At 37.4% G+C, this 19547-nt stretch overlaps 1 protein-coding gene across 9 annotated transcripts in view; it reads right to left on the bottom strand.

The window, feature by feature from the left end:
* CCDC150 (coiled-coil domain containing 150) overlaps window positions 1–19547 on the bottom strand; it is a 97661-nt gene that overhangs the window by 35156 nt on the left and 42958 nt on the right. For 8 of the 9 annotated variants that reach the window (XM_025277900.3, XM_025277913.3, XM_006078138.4 and 5 more), the window contains 2 exons: window positions 14118–14231; window positions 6555–6638 (listed from right to left, as the gene is read on the bottom strand). In XM_025277900.3, the coding sequence (XP_025133685.1) occupies window positions 6555–6638; window positions 14118–14231 (198 nt within the window). The remainder of the gene's footprint in view (window positions 1–6554; window positions 6639–14117; window positions 14232–19547) is intronic. The other variant, XM_025277905.3, reaches the window with a different exon arrangement.

Here is a 19547-nt window from a genome sequence, read left to right as displayed (position 1 = left end):
ACTAAGATCACAAAAGCAGCTGCCTATAATAAGGGGCCAAGTAGCTAATATAATATTTAAATCCAGCTGGTATAAGAGTGATGGGATTGAGGGTAGAGTAGAGTGAGCATAAAGCACTAACTGACATACATTTAAAGACAAGGAAAAAAGTGATAGAAATCTTTCAGACCTATATAGTAACAGCCCATCTATCCATCACTCAACTTAAAAAAGAATAAAACATACAAATATACCTCTGTGTAGCCTAATCCAATAAATATCTTCCTGCGATTTTAGAGTTGACTACTATCCTGAATTTGGTGTTTATCATTCCTATTCCTTTTAAATAATTGTACTGTAAATGTATCCTTAAACATCCATGGACAGAGGAGCCTGGCATCTACAGTCCTACAGCCTGGGGTCACAAAGAGTCAGACACAAGTGTAGTCACACAACACTGAGCGACGAACACTTTCACGTTTAAAACATCATGTAGTATTGTTTTATGAGATTCATCTACTTTATAAGATTCGTAACACTGTCATTCTACATTCTCTTATACAGACTGCTTTCTAAACTTTCAGGAGAAATTTGAGAGAGTCTAGTAAAATTCAATTTATGTCCACCCTGAATGCATGGTAAATCACTTCAGTTGTGTCAGGCTCTTTGTGACCCTATGGACTGTAGCCCACCAGGCTCCTCTGTCCACCGGATTCTCCAGGCAAGAATACTGGAGGGCATTGTCATTTCCTTCTCCAGGGGATCTTCCTGACCCAGGGATCCAACTGGTGTCTCTTATGTCTCCTACATTGGCAGGCTGCTGCTGCTGCTGCTGCTAAGTCGCTTCAGTCGTGTCCGACTCTGTGTGACCCCATAGACGGCAGCCTACCAGGCTCCCCTGTCCCTGGATTCTCCAGGCAAGAACACCGGAGTGGGTTGCTACAACCCAGTAATTCTCCTAAGAATTATAGTTAGAGACTCTTTGGATGTGAGTACAAAGACATGTATAAGAATTTATCATACAAGCATTGTTTGTAAGCAATTGAAAACTGTCTAAATATACATTAATATAAAGGATAAATACATTTGGACATATTTAGATAATGTAACAGTATACAGCACCAAGTATCAAATCAAGTTTGAATGTGAGGCAGCAGTTTCTGACAGTCTACATTAACACCTGAAACCCAGTATTTATATTATTAGTTTAAAAATGCAATCTCTTATCTAATATGGTTGATACATAATATTTTAATTAATTATAATCCAATTGAGAGAAAACAGACTATTTTGATTATGTTTAGTATGCAGCTCTTTCTTTAGATTACCTGGCAAGAATAATGTATCATTTACAATAGCCAAGACATGAAAGCAACCAAAATGTCCATAAACAGATGAATAAAGAATATGGTGCATGCATACACACACACACACACACACACACACACACGTGCACACAGAGAGGAATATTACTCAGTCATAAAAAGAGCAAAATAAGCCATTTGTAGCAACATGGATCACCCTAGAGATGATCAAACTACGTGAAGTCAGAGAGAAAAAGAAAAATAACATAGATATTTATATGTGGAATCTGAAATATGATATGAAAGTTAAAGTCACTCGGTTGTGTTCGACTCTTTGAGAACCCATGGACTATAGCCTGCCAGGCTCCTTTGTCCATGGAATTATCCAGGCAAGAATACTGGAGTGGGTAGCCGTCCCCTTCTCAGGGGATCTTCCCAACTCAGGGATCGAACCCAGGTATCCCACATTGCAGGCAGATTCTCTACCACCTGAGCCAAATATGACATAAATGACATTATTTACAAAACAGAAACAAGACTCACAGGCATAAAAACATAAAAAAAAACAAACTTATGGTTACCAAAAGGGAGAGCGAAGGAGGCAGCTAACTTAGGAGTTTGGGATTGGAGAATTCAAGCTATTGTGTATAAAAGAGATAAACAACAAGGTCCCACTGTACAGAACAGGGAACTATATTCAGTATCTTGTAATAAAGTATAATGGAAAATAATATGAAAAAGAATATATAACTGAGTCACTTTGCTGCACACCAGAAACTAACACAAGATCGTAAATTAACTACATTTCAATTAAAAAGAGTGATGTGCTATACGGGCTTCCCTGGTGGCTCAGGGGTAATGACAGCGCCGCCGCCGCCACCGATAGGCTATGTAAGAGCACCTGCCCTTGGGCTGATGAGATCAGTATCTTTGCAGTGTTTCAACACAAAGCTTGACGTAAAAACACCAGTGAATCAATAGTTTCAAAAGTGTTTCAGCTTTCAGACTATCAAAATACTTGGCCCTTATTATAGGAATACAGGCAGAAAAAAGGCATGTATTTTCCTTAAGATTATAAGGATAATCTCAAAAGTGTAACTGAGGTTTAAAATGTTAGAAAAGTTAACATCAGACTCACTAACAAACCTTAAAATGTATTCCATGCCCAGAAAAAATTTGGCTTCAAGTTACCCATGAGTGTTTGTGATTTTTCTCACACACATAAAAATACACTTCATTTCTCCTGGGAAAGCTAAAAGAAGGTCAATATTATGGGCCATAGTTTCTATGAGACCATTAGTTTCACAAAGGAGAAAGTTCTTTTGTGCCTGTAATAATCTATATATCCAGCCTGTTACACAGTCTTTTCTAGTGAGAAAGTAATTAAGAGAGGTGTGCTTCCCCAGCTCACATCATAGGTAAGATAAAACTCAAAAAAATTAACACTTGTGCAAGATTTCACAAGTATAGATTATACTTAAATGTATCATTGCCTCCAGAAAATATTAATTAAAAGCGTGAAAATAGTGGTCAAACAGCTCTCCTGCTGTTTCTGTCCTGGATCATGTCTGCTAACCCGATGGCTAAGTCCCTTGAATAGATAAGATTAACGCTGAGGTACATGGCAAGCCTCTAGTGAGATTACTTACTCTATCAGCTCTACAGCTGCCAAGCATAACCAGACATTGCTTCATAGCATTCAGTCCAGTGGTGCTCAACTATCGCACATTGGAATCACTGGGGAGTTTTAAAAAGTATTAAAGCCTATATAACATACTCTTTGAGATTCTGATTTAATTGCTCTGGGGTGCAAGCCTTTTCATGGGGATTTTTCCCCTTTTATTTTGAAAGTGTTTAAACACCTGCCATCCAAATTTAACCATTTACATTCTTATACTTGCCTATCATATATCCATCTATCACTTCTTCAGTGTATGTAAAAAACTAATTTCTTTTAAATGATTCATTTGAAAGTAAATGGCAGACATCATACACTTCCCAGCATGTGGTGTTTTTAAAATTCCCCAGAGGAGTGAGTCTCTTGCAGACAGCATATAAACGAGTCTTGATTTTTATGCAGCTGAAGCTAAGAACCATTAATTCAGACTTCAGTGTTTCTACCAAAGTTGGTTTAAGGTAGACTTAGTTATATTAGTGGCAAGTTGCCTGCTCTGTGGATACTACAGAGGCAAAACCCACATTAAAGAACAATGAAATTAAAGAACATGGAATTAAAGAATCATCTTATGCATTCAAGTCAATTCCATTGCCTTGAGACCTAATTTCCAGGATTATTTCTTTTTAGGAATGTTAGAAAAATTCAGCAAAAAAGAAAACATATGTGGAAAAAACCAAGATGGTGGAGTAGGACAACATTGAGCTCATCTACCCTTACAAATAAATCAAAAATACATCTATATGTGGAGCAGCTCTCATTAAAAACAAATGAACCTGGAGAAAGATGTCTACAACCAAGGCTGTAAAGAAAGACAAACACAGTTTGGTAGGGAGACGTGATCAGGTCAGGATTTGTGTCCCCAGTAGAGACACAGAAAAAAAAGTGATATCATAGGTTCAGAGATCCTCCTTGGGGATTTTGGGGCTTATGCCACATATTAGGAATCGCAGTTCTGGGGACCAACACTAGAAAGATGAGTCCCATCAGCTGGTTTTAAAATCAGTGGGACACACCAAAGAGTTGTAAGGAACAGACCCCACTCCTGAAGAGCACACACAGGCATGCTTACTCCTAGAACAAGGCGGAGGAAACCAACGGAAATTAGGCTGGGGCCCCAACAGGTGACCAAGCCCACAGCAGATACCAGCTCCAGACCCTCTTGCTCTGGAGCAGCTCCCCACTAGGGCAAAGGCTGGCACTGCCAAGGAAAGTGAGCAACTGGGGGAGATGGAGCTGGATCAGAACCAGCCCTGTGCCTGAACAGGGTGAGGGTAACCATAACCAGTGTGTGTAAAAGTGGTGGGGCAGGAGCTGAAACTGAAACTCTGACTGACATGTGGGGACCATCCCAGCCCACAGGCTCCTGCTCTTCCCTCTTGTCCCAAAGCAGCTCCACACTAGGGTGAAGGCTGCTGTTGCGGAGGGTGGGGAGGAGTGCACACTTACTGCATCATTGACCAGAGATGTATTGTACGTCTTTTGTTACCTGAACGTTATTGATCAGAGGCATTGTAGCAAAATGGCAATAAGTACACACTTATCAATCAAATCAATGGATTAAATGCTCCAATCAAAATATATAGGGTAGTTGACTGCATAAAAATCAAGACTCGTTTATATGCCGTCTGCAAGAGACTCACTTCAGAGACACACACACACACAGTGAGAGGACGGAAAAGATAGTTCATGTAAATGGAAGAGGAAAAAAAGGTAAGTAGCAGTACGCGTATCAGATAAAGCAGACTTTAAAACAAAGTCTGCAACAAAAGACAAACAGCACTATATAATGACAAAGGGATCCATAGAAGAATTGATTTATGTTCACCAACATATATATACCTAAATAGGTACATCTAAATAGGAGCATCTAAATATATAAAGCAAATATTAACAGCCATAAAGGGAGAAAATGACAACAATACAATCACAGTATGGGACTTTTAACACCCCTCTTGCATCAACCAACAGATTTATCCAGAGAGTCCATGGGGTTGCAAAGAGTTGGACACAACTGAGTGAACTGAACTGTGCTTGGAAAACTGGACCACTAACTTATACCATTTATAAAAATTAACGAGATGGATTAGACTTGAATGTAACACTTGAAACCATAAAACTCCTAGAAGAAAATATAGAACACACTTTGACATATATTATAGCAATCTTTCCTGGGATCTGTCTCTTAAGGAAAAGGAAACAAAAGCAAAAATATACAAATGACACATAATTGAGCTTAAAAGTCTTAGCACAGCAAAGAAAACCACTGACAAAATGAAAAGACAACCTACTGGATAGGAGAAAATGTTTTCAAATGTTATGACTGATAAGTGGTTAATATCCAAACTATGAAAACAGTTCATACAATTCAATATAAAAAAATCCCAAACAACCAAATTTTTTAAATGATCAGAAAACCTGAACAGACATTTTCCCAGTGAAGACATAGTGAGGGCCAACAGGCATATGAAAAGGTGCTCAACACTGCTTATCATCAGGGAAATGCAAATCGAAACCACAATGAGGTATAACCTCACACCTGTCAGAATGTGACATCAAAAGACAACAAATAGCAAATGTTGACAAGGATATGGAGAAAAGATAACCTGAGTGCAATGTTGGTAGGAATGTAAATTGTTGTAGCTGCTATGGCAAACGGTATAGTGGTGCCTCAAAAAACTAAAAGTAGAACTAACATATGATCTAGAAATTCCACCAGAGTATGTATGCTAAGAAAATGAAAATACTAATTCAAAAAGACATAGGCAGTGTTCATAGCAGCACTATTTACAATAGCCAAGATACGGAAGCAACCTAAAGGCCTATCAACAGACAATTGCATCAAGATATGGCATACATACAGACACACACACACACACACACAGAGCAGGATATTAGTCATAAAAAAGAATGAGATCTTGCCATTGCAATAACATGGATGGACTTGAAAGATACTGTACTTAGTGAAATAAGTTAGACAAAGAATTGTATGTTAGCACTTATTCAAAGGAATGAAAAGAACAAAACAGAGACAGACCACTAAATACAGAGAATAAACTAGTGGTTTTCATTGGGGAGAGGGATGGTAGGAGGGGCAAGACAGGGGTGAGGGATTAAGAGGTACAAACTATCATGGATAAAATAAGCTATAAGAATCTGTTGTTCAGCACAGGAAATATTGCTAATATTTTATAATAACTTTAGAGTATTATCTATAAAAATACTGAATCACTGCTGTATACTCAAAGCTAACATAATATTGGAAATCAATAAAACTTCAATAAAAAGAGAGAGAACATAGGCTTTCTACATTGGCAGCTAATGACTATGCATAAAATAATTATAATAAAGTTTCATACTGTTACAGAACGAACCTTGGGATCACACTTTTAGGTTTCAGCATTATATCACAAGCGTGTAAACAGAGGTCAGCTGGATGTGAATAAGGGACCAAGCTTACGGAGGTTTAAAAACTTGTCCAAAATTACAAAACTGGTAAATGACCGAGCTAGGTCCTCTTCAAAGTCCAGCAATATTTAGCTTCATAATTGGCATTAGAAAATGAGAAAAAAAAATTAGAAAATGAAATCTCATACCTGAAGTTTTCCCTTTTCATAGGCCAGTTTATTTTTACTGTCAGTAATTTTTCCCAAGACGTTTTCCACCTGTTGTTGGGCAAGCTAATAAAACAAACATAGGTTATCAGTATCTCTAGACATAGAATGAATAATTATTTTTCTTCTTAAACAAGCATTTATACCCTTACTATTTCTACAGTAATGAATCCAGGATTCATATTTATTTGCTACTGCTACATCTTTGTCCTTCTTTAGATAGCTGATCATAGTGTAATATGCAACACGTATGTGTGTGTTAGTCGCTCAGTTGTGTTCAACTCTTTGCAGCCCCATGGACTGCAGTCCACCAGGTTCCTCTGTCTGTGGAATTCTCCAGACAAGAATACTGGAGTGGGTTGCCATGTCCTTCTCCAGGGGATCTTCCTGACCCAGGGATCAAACCCAGGTCTCCCACATTGCAGGCAAAATTCTTTACTGTTTGAGCTACCCAGGAAGCCTGGCAACACGCAGGGAAACTTCTAATGGAAGTATGAGTGCCTGAAGAGTCACAGAGTTTGTTTTTGTTTCCTAACTCTATTTTTGTTACATAAATTATCCCTTTGTAGTTGCAATCTAAGCCAGATGTGGATGGTTTTATTAGTGGTTACAGATATGCAGTTTGAGGATTACATGCAGTCAGCTCTCAGTATCCATAGGGTTCCATACCCACTAGTTCAACCAACTGTGGATGGAAAATATTCAGGAAAAAAAATAATTTCCAGCTAGTTCAAAAAGCAAAACTTGAATTTGCCACATATGGGCAACTGATAACTCCTTACAATAGCATTACATTGTGCTAGGTATTATATGCAATCTAGAGATGATTTAAAGGATATGGAAGGATGTACCTAGAATATATGCAAATATACCATTTTATATAAGAGACTCCAGTATCCACAGATTTTGGTATCTGTGAGGGTCCTGGAACTAATCCTCCATGGATACTGAGGGATAACTGTAGCTCCTTAAGAAAATGGTCATAACCACTTGGACAACCGGAGCCAGTTCAGTTACCATAGTTAAAGGGCAGTTAAGAAAAAAAAAAAAACAACTGAAAAAGCAAAAGAAATGCTTGTTGGAAACACTGTTTGACAAAGTACTCAACACAATGTTATCTAAGACAAACATTACTGAAGCCTCTATATTTCATGAAATTACATATTTAATCATTAAAACAACCTTTAATAATGACAGTAATTTTTTTCATATGCCTTTTTCCTCTCCTTGTCAGAAGAAGTAAGTATAAAATAGATTCTCTTGATTAAATTTTGGACCTTACTGGTATACTTGAGGAACACAACTAGTGATTGAAGATGGAAATTTTCACCTTCCACAATCCGTTTCACTGTTGTATCTTAATAACAGAAAATACTGATATTTGCCATTAAGTCAAAGTCATCTTTATAAGTTCATGGTAGGGATAATACACACGAAAGCAAATGTGACTAAGAACACAAATTCTTAATCACATAGGCCAACTAGCTGCACTATGGATCATTTGCAGTTAATTTTGAGTTCAAACTCGTTAATGTTGGTAAATATCCTATGCTGACAAAATCACTATTTCTGGCTTATATTTGCTTAATCTGTGAATAACAGAACAAGGCTCCTTTTTAGCATTTAAAGCCAAAGAATTTACATTCAACTTTAGGCAAGTTTTAAAGATAAAAACATATATGTTGGGATATTAATTTACACAAGAGACGTTCCTCACTGTCTTCAACACAGCCAATCTGTGGTGCACTTTATTTCATCTTAAATATTGTGAATATTTTCCAAATAAAAGTAAAAACACATTCCAAACCAGATTACTATATAACATGTAACTCATTTTTTCCTCTGTTCAAATATTTTCATGATAGCATACAAGAGATCACATTAGTCTGAAGCACTGTTTTCTTCTTGGTAGTTTCCTTGACTAGAAGAATTAAGCCATTTTAGACATTCTAGACTTTAAAAAAAAGATGGAAAAATTATAATGACTAGTTCTACTATAAAATTATGTAGATTCAATACAAAAATGTATACCCAATATTAGAGATCAGTGGGTTACTAACTAGTATGGCCATCCAGGCATCTGTCACATCAGATATTTATTTCATACTTATTTATACATATTCATACTTTCAGTTTTTTAAAGTTTCACTTTGAATCCTGTGTGTTGCTCCCACCAAGGCAATTTTTTTTAAAAGCATTAAGACCAATTAAGTATCGGTTTCAAAGTAACCTAACAGAAATGTAGACTGCTAGCAATAAACGGGAGGCTAGTAATGATATATTATCATAACTTTAATTTTTTTTGTCTATGGAAGACAAACAGTCCTCCTTTAACACAACAGTTTAGAAACTATGATGTAAAAAATGTAAAATCATCCTACAGATGAACATTTGGGGCTACGTTTTGATCAAGTCTTCAGCAGAAAATATATTACAAGGCTGGCCGATAACACTACAAAAACAAAGCTACACCATATAACTAATGAAATAAAAGCTTAACTATTTAAAATTTAAAATTCAGTTCCAAGTTCTATAAATCAAGGTGCCCAAAGTATTGCAAAGCGTAGATAAAGCTTATAAAAAATCAAGAGCTAGATTTAACCAAAATTGTGCTATTACACATAGGAACACTCAAAAATACTCTGTGTTCTTGGAATGTTGAAGACTTTTATTTTTTAAAAAGAACTTGGACAGTCTGGGTCTCTTATACAAATTTTTTAAATAATGGAAACATTTTCCTCAATAAAATTTCCTTTTTTAGGCAAAGGCATAAATAATTCTATTAATCTTTTAAATAAACTTTGGAAATAATGTCCTCCTTTTTTGCTAACGTAAGGTAGATGTTAAGGCAGTAATTTAAATGATCATTTAAACAGGCCCTATACTTAAGAAAATTGATGCGACACCAGAAATTAGAAAGAGACCATTTAAATGAGTGAATATCTCAGATTCTGAGTTGTGGAATGCTGAACTCAATTGGAAAAGACTCTGATGCTGGGAGGGATTGAGGGCAGGAGGAAAAGGGGACGACAGAGGATGAGATGGCTGGATGGCATCACCGACTCGATGGACGTGAGTCTGAGTGAACTCCGGGAGTTGGTGATGGACAGGGAGGCCTGGCGTGCTGCGATTCATGGGGTCGCAAAGAGTCGGACACGACTGAGCGACTGAAGTGAACTGAACTCAAACTATCTTTTGTTTAAATAATCTTAGCAATATACAAGGAACCAGAATGAATTGCTAATATTCATTAGATCACAGAAAAAGCAAGAGAATTCCAGAAAAACATCTACTTCTACTTCATTGACTATGCTAAAGCCTTTAACTGTATGGATCACAAAAAACTGTGGAAAATTCTTAAAGAGATGAGAATAGCAGAACAACTCACCTGTCTCCTAAGAAACCTACATGCAGGTCAAGAAGCAACAGTTAGAACTGGACACGAACAACAGACTGGTTCAAAATTGGGAAAGGATTATGTCAAGGCTGCATATTGTCACCCTGCTTATTTAACTTATATGCAGAGTACATCATGCTAAATGCCAGGCTGGATGAAGCACAAGCTGGAATCAAGACTGCCAGGAGAAATATCAATAACCTCAGATACGCAGATAACACCACCCTCTGCAGAAAGCAAAGAGGAACTAAACAGCCACTTGATGAAAGTGAAAGAGGAGAGTGAACAAGTTGGCTTAAAACTCAACATTCAGAAAACTAAGATCATGGTATCTGGTCTCCTCACTTCATGGCAAATAGATGGGGAAACAATGAAAACAGTGACTGACTTTATTTCCTTGAGCTCCAAAATCACTGCAGATGGTGACTGCAGCCATGAAATTAAAAGACACTTGTTCCTTGGAAGAAAAGCTATGACCAACCTAGACAGCATATTAAAAAGAAGAGCAATCACTTGGCCGACAAAGGTCTGTAAAGTTACAGCTGTGGTTTTTCCAATAGTCATGTATGGATGTGAGAGCTGGACAATAAAAAAAGGCTGAATGCCAAAGAAGTGATGCCTTTGAACTGTGGTGCTGGAGAAGACTCTTGAGCGTACCTTGGGCAGCAAGAAGATCAAACCAGTCAATTCTAAGGGAAATCAGCCCTGAATACTCATTGGAAGGACTGATTCTGAAGCCAAAGCTCCAATACTTTGGCCACCTGATGTGAAGAGCCGACTCATTGGAAAAGACCCTGATACTGGGAAAGACTGAGGGCAGGAGGGGAAGGGGGTGACAGAGAATGGGATAGTTGGATGGCATCAACAACTCAGTGGATATGAGGTTGAGCAAACTCTTGCGAGACACTGAAGGACAGGGAAGCCTGGTGTGCTGCAGTTCATGGGGTCACAAACAGATGTGACTTAGTGACTGAACAACAACAACAAAGCTATTTTATATGCAGATGGGTAAGTAAGAATTTTATTCTATTAACAACCAGTTTGACAAGGGCCCATGCAGATGGAACCAATTCTGTCACCCTTACAAGTGTACACTAACTGTCACCTGAGTTTTAAGAACTAATATATTTAATACATTGTTTAATTTCAAGTCATTAAAATCCTAGTTGTATATGGAAATAAGTCTATTTCTTTCTGGTGCTATCATCTGAAAATGTATGTTTAAAATACCAACAAAAAGTAGGGAGACTAGTCATTTAATTTGAACCCAGAAACAGTAAACTTCCCACATTTGGATCTTTTCTCACTGTGGTTCCCTTCATGATGGGCTGTGGTAATGGACTTAAATTACACCATCATTCACAGGAACTGACTTGTGGTTGTCAAAGGGGAGTAGGGAGAGTGTGAGGGATGGAGTGGGAGTTTGGGGTTAGCTGAGGCACACTATTATATACAGGATGGATAAACAACAAGGTCCTACTGTATAGCACAGGGAACTATATTCAATATTCTGTCATAAACCGTAATTTGGAAAAGAATATGAAAAAGAATACATATAAAACTGAATCACTTTACTGTATGGCAAAAATTAACATTATAAATCAATTATACTTCAATAAAAATTTTTAAAAATTACACTGTCACTAAAGGCTGAAATGGCAAACATAAACCTAACATAAGGAAGTGTGAGGGAAAAAAACGAGCATGATATTTATAAAAGGATACTGTATGTGCCCTGTGACTGGCACTTTACTCACAATATCACATTTGAGTCTCACAGCCTGGCATGATACACATGACCCTCTTTGTGTTCTACCCAACCAAGGTTACTTAAACACCTATTATGTATGGGCACTATGCTAGGCAAGGGAGTACAGAAATAAGTTAACTATTCTTACATTATAAGGGCATGAAAGCAGAGGCATGAAACAGGTCAATTTCTAGTTTATGAAGTAACAGTAACTGTTTTAACGAGTATGCACAGTAGGCTGTGGGAACCCTCAGGGGAGTTCCACAGGGAAGATCCCCTTGGCACTGAGGGCCACAGAGGTTAAGAACCTGTCCAGGTCACACAGTAAATGAAGCCATGGGTTAAAACTGGGTCTGAATTTAAATTATGGTGTGGCATATAAGACACAAACTCATATGCACATTTCTACAAATAAGAGGCTATGCTAGAGGGTAGTTTTTATTGAGGATTAAGTGTTAATTTTTAAAGAACAAAAATATACTGCCAGCAATGAATGGCAATAGGTTTAATGATATTGCTGATTAAAAAAAAAAAGTTGTAAAAATCTCTACCTCTTTCCTCAAGACTCATTACAGCCAACTGCAACAAGGCCTGGTTAGAGAAGATTCTATGCAGAGACATGTAAGCTGGAATTGAGGTATGGGTAATTACTGCGAGACCTTAATCAAGAGGTGGTAAGCAGGTAAGAATCAACACTGACCAAGTTACCTGCAAGATCTGTCAAAGTCACTAAAAGGATAAGGCCACAGGTCTGCTCCCTGGCAGCACAGGCATGGAAGAACCATGGACACTGAGAGAGACACAAACCTGGTGGGTAGATAAGCCCAGCTGAGGTCTGGCCAACTAGCAAAGGACAACGATGAATCTTTAATTTTGAGGGAGGGAGGGCTGGCCTGAGATAGTACCAGGATTTAGAGCTAATGCACCCTGTTGCTCCGAAAGGAACTTAATAGGCTTTTTCTAGGGATAGTTGAGATACTAAGAATTCAATAAATGTTAGCAAAGTGCTACATGCTTTACATATATTAACTTACTTAATCTCAACAACCACCTAATAATAGTATTATCCCCATTCTGACAGATTAAGAAACTCAGGTTCAGAAAGGTTAAGGATCACACCTAAGGTCACAGCCAAAATTGAAACACAAATAGTCTGGCTCCAGGGACATGAAAACTAACAGGATTTAGATTTAGTTTCTGTAATTTTTCATAGTTGAAGTAATGAGCAGCTTATGACAGAGCTTGAAAGAATTTAGCTCAGATTAAGACAGACTTCACACCTTCTTTGGAATTCTGAAAGCTGAATTCCATACTATAGAAGAAATAGATAATTCTTTGGACTGCAAGGAGATCCAACTAGTCCATCCTAAAGGAGACCAGTCCTGCGTGTTCACTGGAAGGACTGATGCTGAGGCTGAAACTCCAATACTTTGGCCACCTCATGTGAAGAGTTGACTCATTGGAAAAGATGGAAAAGACCCTGATGCTGGGAGGGATTGGGGGCAGGAGGAGAAGGAGACGACAGAGGATGAGATGGCTGGATGGCATCACCAACATGATGCACGTGAGTTTGGGTGAACTCCGGGAGTTGGTGATGGACAGGGAGGCCTGGTGTGCTGCGATTCATGGGGTTGCAAAGAGTCGAACACAACTGAGCGACTGAACTGAACTGAAGTATTCAAAAGCACACAGAAAACTTACCAGCTGTGTAACAGAACAATCTCTTTAAGTCTCCTTCACCTGGAGATGCTGTAAGACTTAAATGTTTATTTGTAATGACTTCCTTGGTAGCTCAGATGGTAAAGGTCTGCCTGCAATGTGAGAGACCTGGGTTCAATCCCTGGGTAGGGAAGATCCCCTGGAGAAGGAAGTGGCAACCCACTCGAGTATTCTTGCCTGGAGAGTCCAAAGGATGGAGGAACCTGGTGGGCTACAGTCCATGGGGTCACAAAGAGTCAAACACAACTGAGCGACTTCACTTGCACTTCCTTTTTCATTTATTTGTAAGGCAATGACCTTGTCGAACAGCTTTAAGAAATCTAACTTACTACTGATTTCCCAACAGATAGAACTGTCAGGGGAAAAAAAACACAAGTTTCTTTCTCACAATTTATGGAAAAGAAAGTATTTTAAAATGTCAGAAATACTGGTACTTTTCATCATTACAGATCATCTGTGTAGGCAGATGTTTAACAGGTGCTTTCAATTCTCATTCTCTTAAATCTTCTATTGCCTGAATACTGTAGGGCTCTCTGACATACTTGGCCTGCTTAGTTATTCAGGACTTGTGATAATTATCAAAATACAAACAAATGAAGAAACCCATCTCCTAATTTCTGATTTGTACAAAACTCTTTAGTCATTAATTCCTACTTTAGACTGACCTTTTTATACCCACCCAATGGTAATCAGAAGATGCTTGCTCAAGTTCTAGGGAAGCAATCTTATCTGTCAGTTGTTTATTCTTTTCCTCTAGAGTCTGCACGTTGCGGGTTAATGCATTTATGTCTACCTTTGAAAAACAAAGGGAGAAAAGAAATCTATGCAGATCCAAAAATACTATCTTGTTTTTAAAATGACATTTTTAACCATAAAATAAATGGTATCTTATGAACACGTTCCTCTGCTTTTCTAGCTGTCTTTAGCAGGTGGGTTATAACCAACTGCATAGCGTGCATTTACCAGAAGTCCTTCGGGTGCTTGGTACTTATTTAAATATTAACTCAAGCATACAGATACACATGTAGAAATAAATCCTCCAAAAAATATTAGCAAAATGAATCCAGCAATACATAAAAGGATTACAGATCAGGACTAAGTGAAGTTTATCCTGGTAATACAAAGTATGTTCAACATTCAAAATTAATTAGTATAATTCACACCAATAGACTGTAGAAGAAAAATCATATAACCATCTTAACAGATAAAAGCATTTCACAAAATTCATATGAATTTATGATAAAAACCTAGTAACCCAGAAACAAAAGGGAATCAACTCTACCTGATTAAGTATATCTATAAAAAACCTACAACTAATACCAATATTGGTGGAAGACTGAATGTTTTCCCCTAAGACTAGGAAAAAGGTAAGGATATTTGCTCTTGCCATTTCTATTCAACATCAAACAGGAGGGCTTAGTTGGTGCAATTAGGTAAGAAAAAGTAATAAAAGGCATAGAAACTGGGGAGAAATAAAACTGTCTCTACTTACAATAGACATGATTTTCTATATTCCAAAAAAATCTACAAAAAAGATACCTGAATAAGAGTTTTAGTAAGGTTGAAGGTCAGAAGGTCAAATCAATTGCATTTCTATATATTAGAAAAGAAATTGGAAAATTTCTATTCCTTAAAAGTTCCATTTATAACATTATCAAAATCCATGAAATTTTTAGGTAAAAATCTAAAAAAAAAAAAAAAATTCAATATTTGACATGCTGAAAATTACAGAATACTGACAGAATACAGAATTGAAATCTTAGCAATATTGAATCTTCTCATACAGGAACACAATATATCTCTCCATTTTATTTAGGTTTTTGACTTAGAATACTGACAAGTCAAAAACCTAAATAAAATGGAGAGATACATTGTGTTCCTGTATGAGAAGGTTCAATATTGCTAAGATTTCAATTCTATCTCAATTTAAATTGCGTGGGGTAATTTACCAGTGTCCATTCTTTAATGGGGTCTGGACAGTGAGCCTATAAAAATCACCCTACAAGAAATATTAAGGTGTGCTCTTCAAGATGAAATAAAAGAGCATTAGATGATAACTGGAATCTACACAAAGAAATAAAGGGTACCAGCAAATGTAGCAACATGTAAGTACAACAAACAGCTATTTTTGCTTTTAACTCTGTTACCTATAAATCAAAAATACACAGTAAAAGAAAAGATTAAGGGAATTAAAACAGTTCACAAAAAATATGTATTTAATACAAAGGAAGGCAGTAATGGAGAAACAGAGGAACAATAAAGCATATAAAACATTAAAAAATAGTAAAGTGGCAGATGTAAATCCTACCTTATGGGTAATTATGTTAAATATAAATGGATTAAACACTCCAACTACAAAACACTGCTAGGCAGAATTAATTTTTAAAAAAAAAACAACTATGTGCTGTTCGTAAGAGACACAATTTAGATTCAAAGCCACAAATGGGTTGGAAATAAAAGGATGGAAAAAGATATACAATGTAAATAGTAACCTGAAAAGAAATGGTGTGGCTATACCAACATTAGACAAAGTAGATGTTAAAACAAAAATCTGTGCGGTAAAGGACATTATACATTTAAAAAGGGACCAATCCATTAAGAAGATAACATTTCTAATTAACATACGTCTAACAGAGCCCCAATGAAGCAAAAACAATAAAGCAAAAATTGACAGAACTGAAAGGAGAAACAACAATTCAACAGTAACAAAGACTTCAATAATAGAACAGTTAGAAGATCAATGAAAAAACAATTGATGACTTCAACACTATAAAGCAACTGAACCTAACACATCTTTAGAACTCCTCCAGAAAACAGAATACACATTTTCCCCAAGTGTGTATAATGCATTCTCTATGATATACCAACATGTTACAACTATAAAAAAGCTCAATAAATTTGAAAGGACTGAAATTACACAAAGTATGTTTTTCAATCATAATGAAATAAAATTAAATCAATAAAAGAAGGAAATTTGGGAAATTCACACATATGGGAATTTCAACAACATATTTCTAAATAATCAACTGGGAATGAGAAAATTACAAAGGAAATTAAAGAATATTTTGAGATAAATGAAAATGAAAACATTATAAACAAAATGTATGGTATGCAGTTAAAGTGGTGCTTAGAGGGATATCTTTAGCTGTACAAACATATTTAAAAAAGGAAAAATATCTCATATCAATAACCTAACATCATATACAAAAATTAACTTGAAGTGAGTTAAAGACCTAAATATAAGATCAGATACTGGAAAACTCTTAGAGAAAAACAAAGGCAGAATACTATTTGACATAAATAGCAGTAATACCTTTTTCAATCCATCTTATAGCATGAAAGTGAAAAGTGAAAATGAAGTTGCTCAGTCATGTCCGACTCTCTGTGACCCCATGGACTGTAGCCTACCAGGCTCCTCCGTCCATGGGATTTTCCAGGCAAGAATACTGGAGTGGGTTGCCGTTTCCTTCTCCAGGAGATCTTCTGGACCCAGGGTTTGATCCCAGGTCTTGCACATTGTAGGCAGACACTTTACTGTCTGAGCCACCAAGGAAGTCTAGAGTAATCGAAGCTAATTATCCTCCAATGAAAATAAATTAAAAAAACAAAAATAGACAAATGGGACCTAATTAAACTCAAGAACTTTTGCATAGCAAAGGAAACCATAAACAGAAAGAAAAGAACTCAGAGAATGGGAGAAAATATTTGCAAACAATGCAACTAACAAGGGATTAGTCCTCAAAATTTACAAATAGCTCACATGGCTCAATATCATAAGAACAATCTAATCAAAAATGGGCAGAAAACCTAAACAGACATTTCTTCAAAGAACACATTCAGATGGCTAAAGGGCACATGAAAAAATGCTCAACATGGCTAATAATTAGAGAAATGCAAACCAAAAACGAGATATCATCTCATACCAGTCAGAATGACCACCATCAAAGTCTACAAACAATAAAGGCTGGAGAGAGTGTGGAGGAAAGGGGACCCTCCTACACTACTGGTAGTGATGTAAATTGGTATAGCCACTGTGAAGAATATCAGTTTAGTTCAGTTGCTCAGTCGTGTCTGACTCTTTGTGACCCCATGGACTGTAGCACACCAGGCCTCCATGCCCATCACCAACTCCCAGAGTTTACACAAACTCATGTCCATTGAGTCGGTGATGCCATCCAACCATCTCATCCTCTGTCATCCCCTTCTCCTCCCACCTTCAATCTTTCCCAGGATCAGGGTCTTTTCAAACGAGTCAGCTCTTCGCATCAGGTGGCCAAAGTATTGGAGTTTCAGCTTCAACATCAGTCCTTCCAGTGAATATTCAGGACTGATTTCCTTCAGGATGGACTGGGTGGATCTCCTTGCAGTCCAAGAGACTCTCAAGAGTCTTCTCCAACACCACAGTTCAAAAACATCAATAATTTGGCACTCAGCTTTCTTTACAGTCCATCTCTCACATCCATACAAGACTACTGGAAAAACCATAGCCTTGACTAGACGGACCTTTGTTAGCAAAGTAATGTCCTTGCTTTTTAATACGCTGCGTAGGTTGGTCATAGCTTTTCTTCCAAGGAGCAACTGTCTTTTAATTTCATGGCTGCAGTCACCATCTGCAGTGATTTTGGAGCCCCCCAAAATAAAGTTCTCACTGTTTCCATTTTTTCCTCATATATTTTGCAATGAAGTGATGGCACCAGATGCCATGATCTTAGTTTTCTTAATGTTGAATTTTAAGTCCACATTTTCACTCTCCTCTTTCACTTTCATCAAAAGGCTCTTTAGTTCTTGCTTTCTGCCATAAGGGTGGTGTCATCTGCATATCTGAAGTTATTGATATTTCTACTGGAAATCTTGATTCCAGCTTGTGCTTCATCTAGCCTAGCATTTTGCATGATGCACTCTGCATGTAAGTTATATAAGCAGGGTGACAACATACAGCCTTGAAGTATTCCTTTCCTGATTTGGAACCAGTCTGTTGTTCCATGTTTAGTACTAACTGTTGCTTCTTGACCTTCACACAGATTTCTCAGGAGGCAGATCAGATGGTCTGGTATTCCCATTTCTTGAAGAATTTTCCACAGTTTGTTGTGATCCACACAGTCAAAGGCATTGGCGTAGTTAGTAAAGCAGAAGTAGATGTTTTTCTGGAACTCTCTTGCTTTTTTGATGATCCAACTGATGTTGGCACTCTGATCTCTGGTGCCTCTGCCTTTTCTAAATCCAGCTTGAACATCTGGAAGTTCATGGTTTATGTACTGTTAAAGCCAGGCTTGGAGAATTTTGAACATTACTTTGCTAGTGTGTGAGATGAGTGCAACTGTGCTGTAGTTTGAGCATTCTTTGGCATTGCCTTTCTCTGGGATTCATCATGGGGACTGGAATATAAAAGAAGTCAAGATATACCTGGAGTAACAGGCAAGTTTGGCCTTGGAGTACAAAAGGAAGCAGGGCAAAAGTTAACAGTATTCTGCCAAGAGAATGTACTGGCCATAGCAAGCACCCTTTTTCAACAAGAGACCACTTTACACATGGACATTATCAAATAGTCAATACCAAAATCAGATTGATTACATTCTTTGTAGCCAAAGATGGAGTTGAAGTTGTATACAGTGTGCAAAAAGAAGACCTGGAGCTGACTGTGGCTCTGATGATCAGCTCCTCATTGCAAAATTCAGGCTTAAACTAAAGAAAGCAGGGAAAACCACTAGACCAGCCAGGAATGACTTAAATCTCTTATGAATATACAGTAGAGGTGATGAATACATTCAAAGGATTAGATCTAGTAAACGGAGTACCTGAAGAACTATGGACAGAGGTCTGAAATATTGTACAGGAAGCAGCAAACAAAACCATCCCAAAGAAAAAAAATGCAAAAAGGCAAAGTGGTTGTCTGAGGAGGATTTGGTATAATGCAGCATGTAGCATAAGCCCTTTTGGAGGAGGTCGCCATTAGCTCCACCACAGAACCGCTGAGCAGATGACCCACAAAATGTAGAACAATTATACCAAGGAAATTCTTGTACTGTAAGAAAGTTCTAGGACCCACAGCAGATTTCCCAACCTGGGGATCCGGCAAAGGGACTGAGAACCCCCGGGAAATTTGACTTTG

This window comes from Bubalus bubalis, chromosome 2 (assembly GCF_019923935.1).
Source record: "Bubalus bubalis isolate 160015118507 breed Murrah chromosome 2, NDDB_SH_1, whole genome shotgun sequence".
Classification (NCBI taxonomy): domain Eukaryota; kingdom Metazoa; phylum Chordata; class Mammalia; order Artiodactyla; family Bovidae; genus Bubalus; species Bubalus bubalis.
This window is presented reverse-complemented; position numbering and strand designations above follow the sequence as displayed.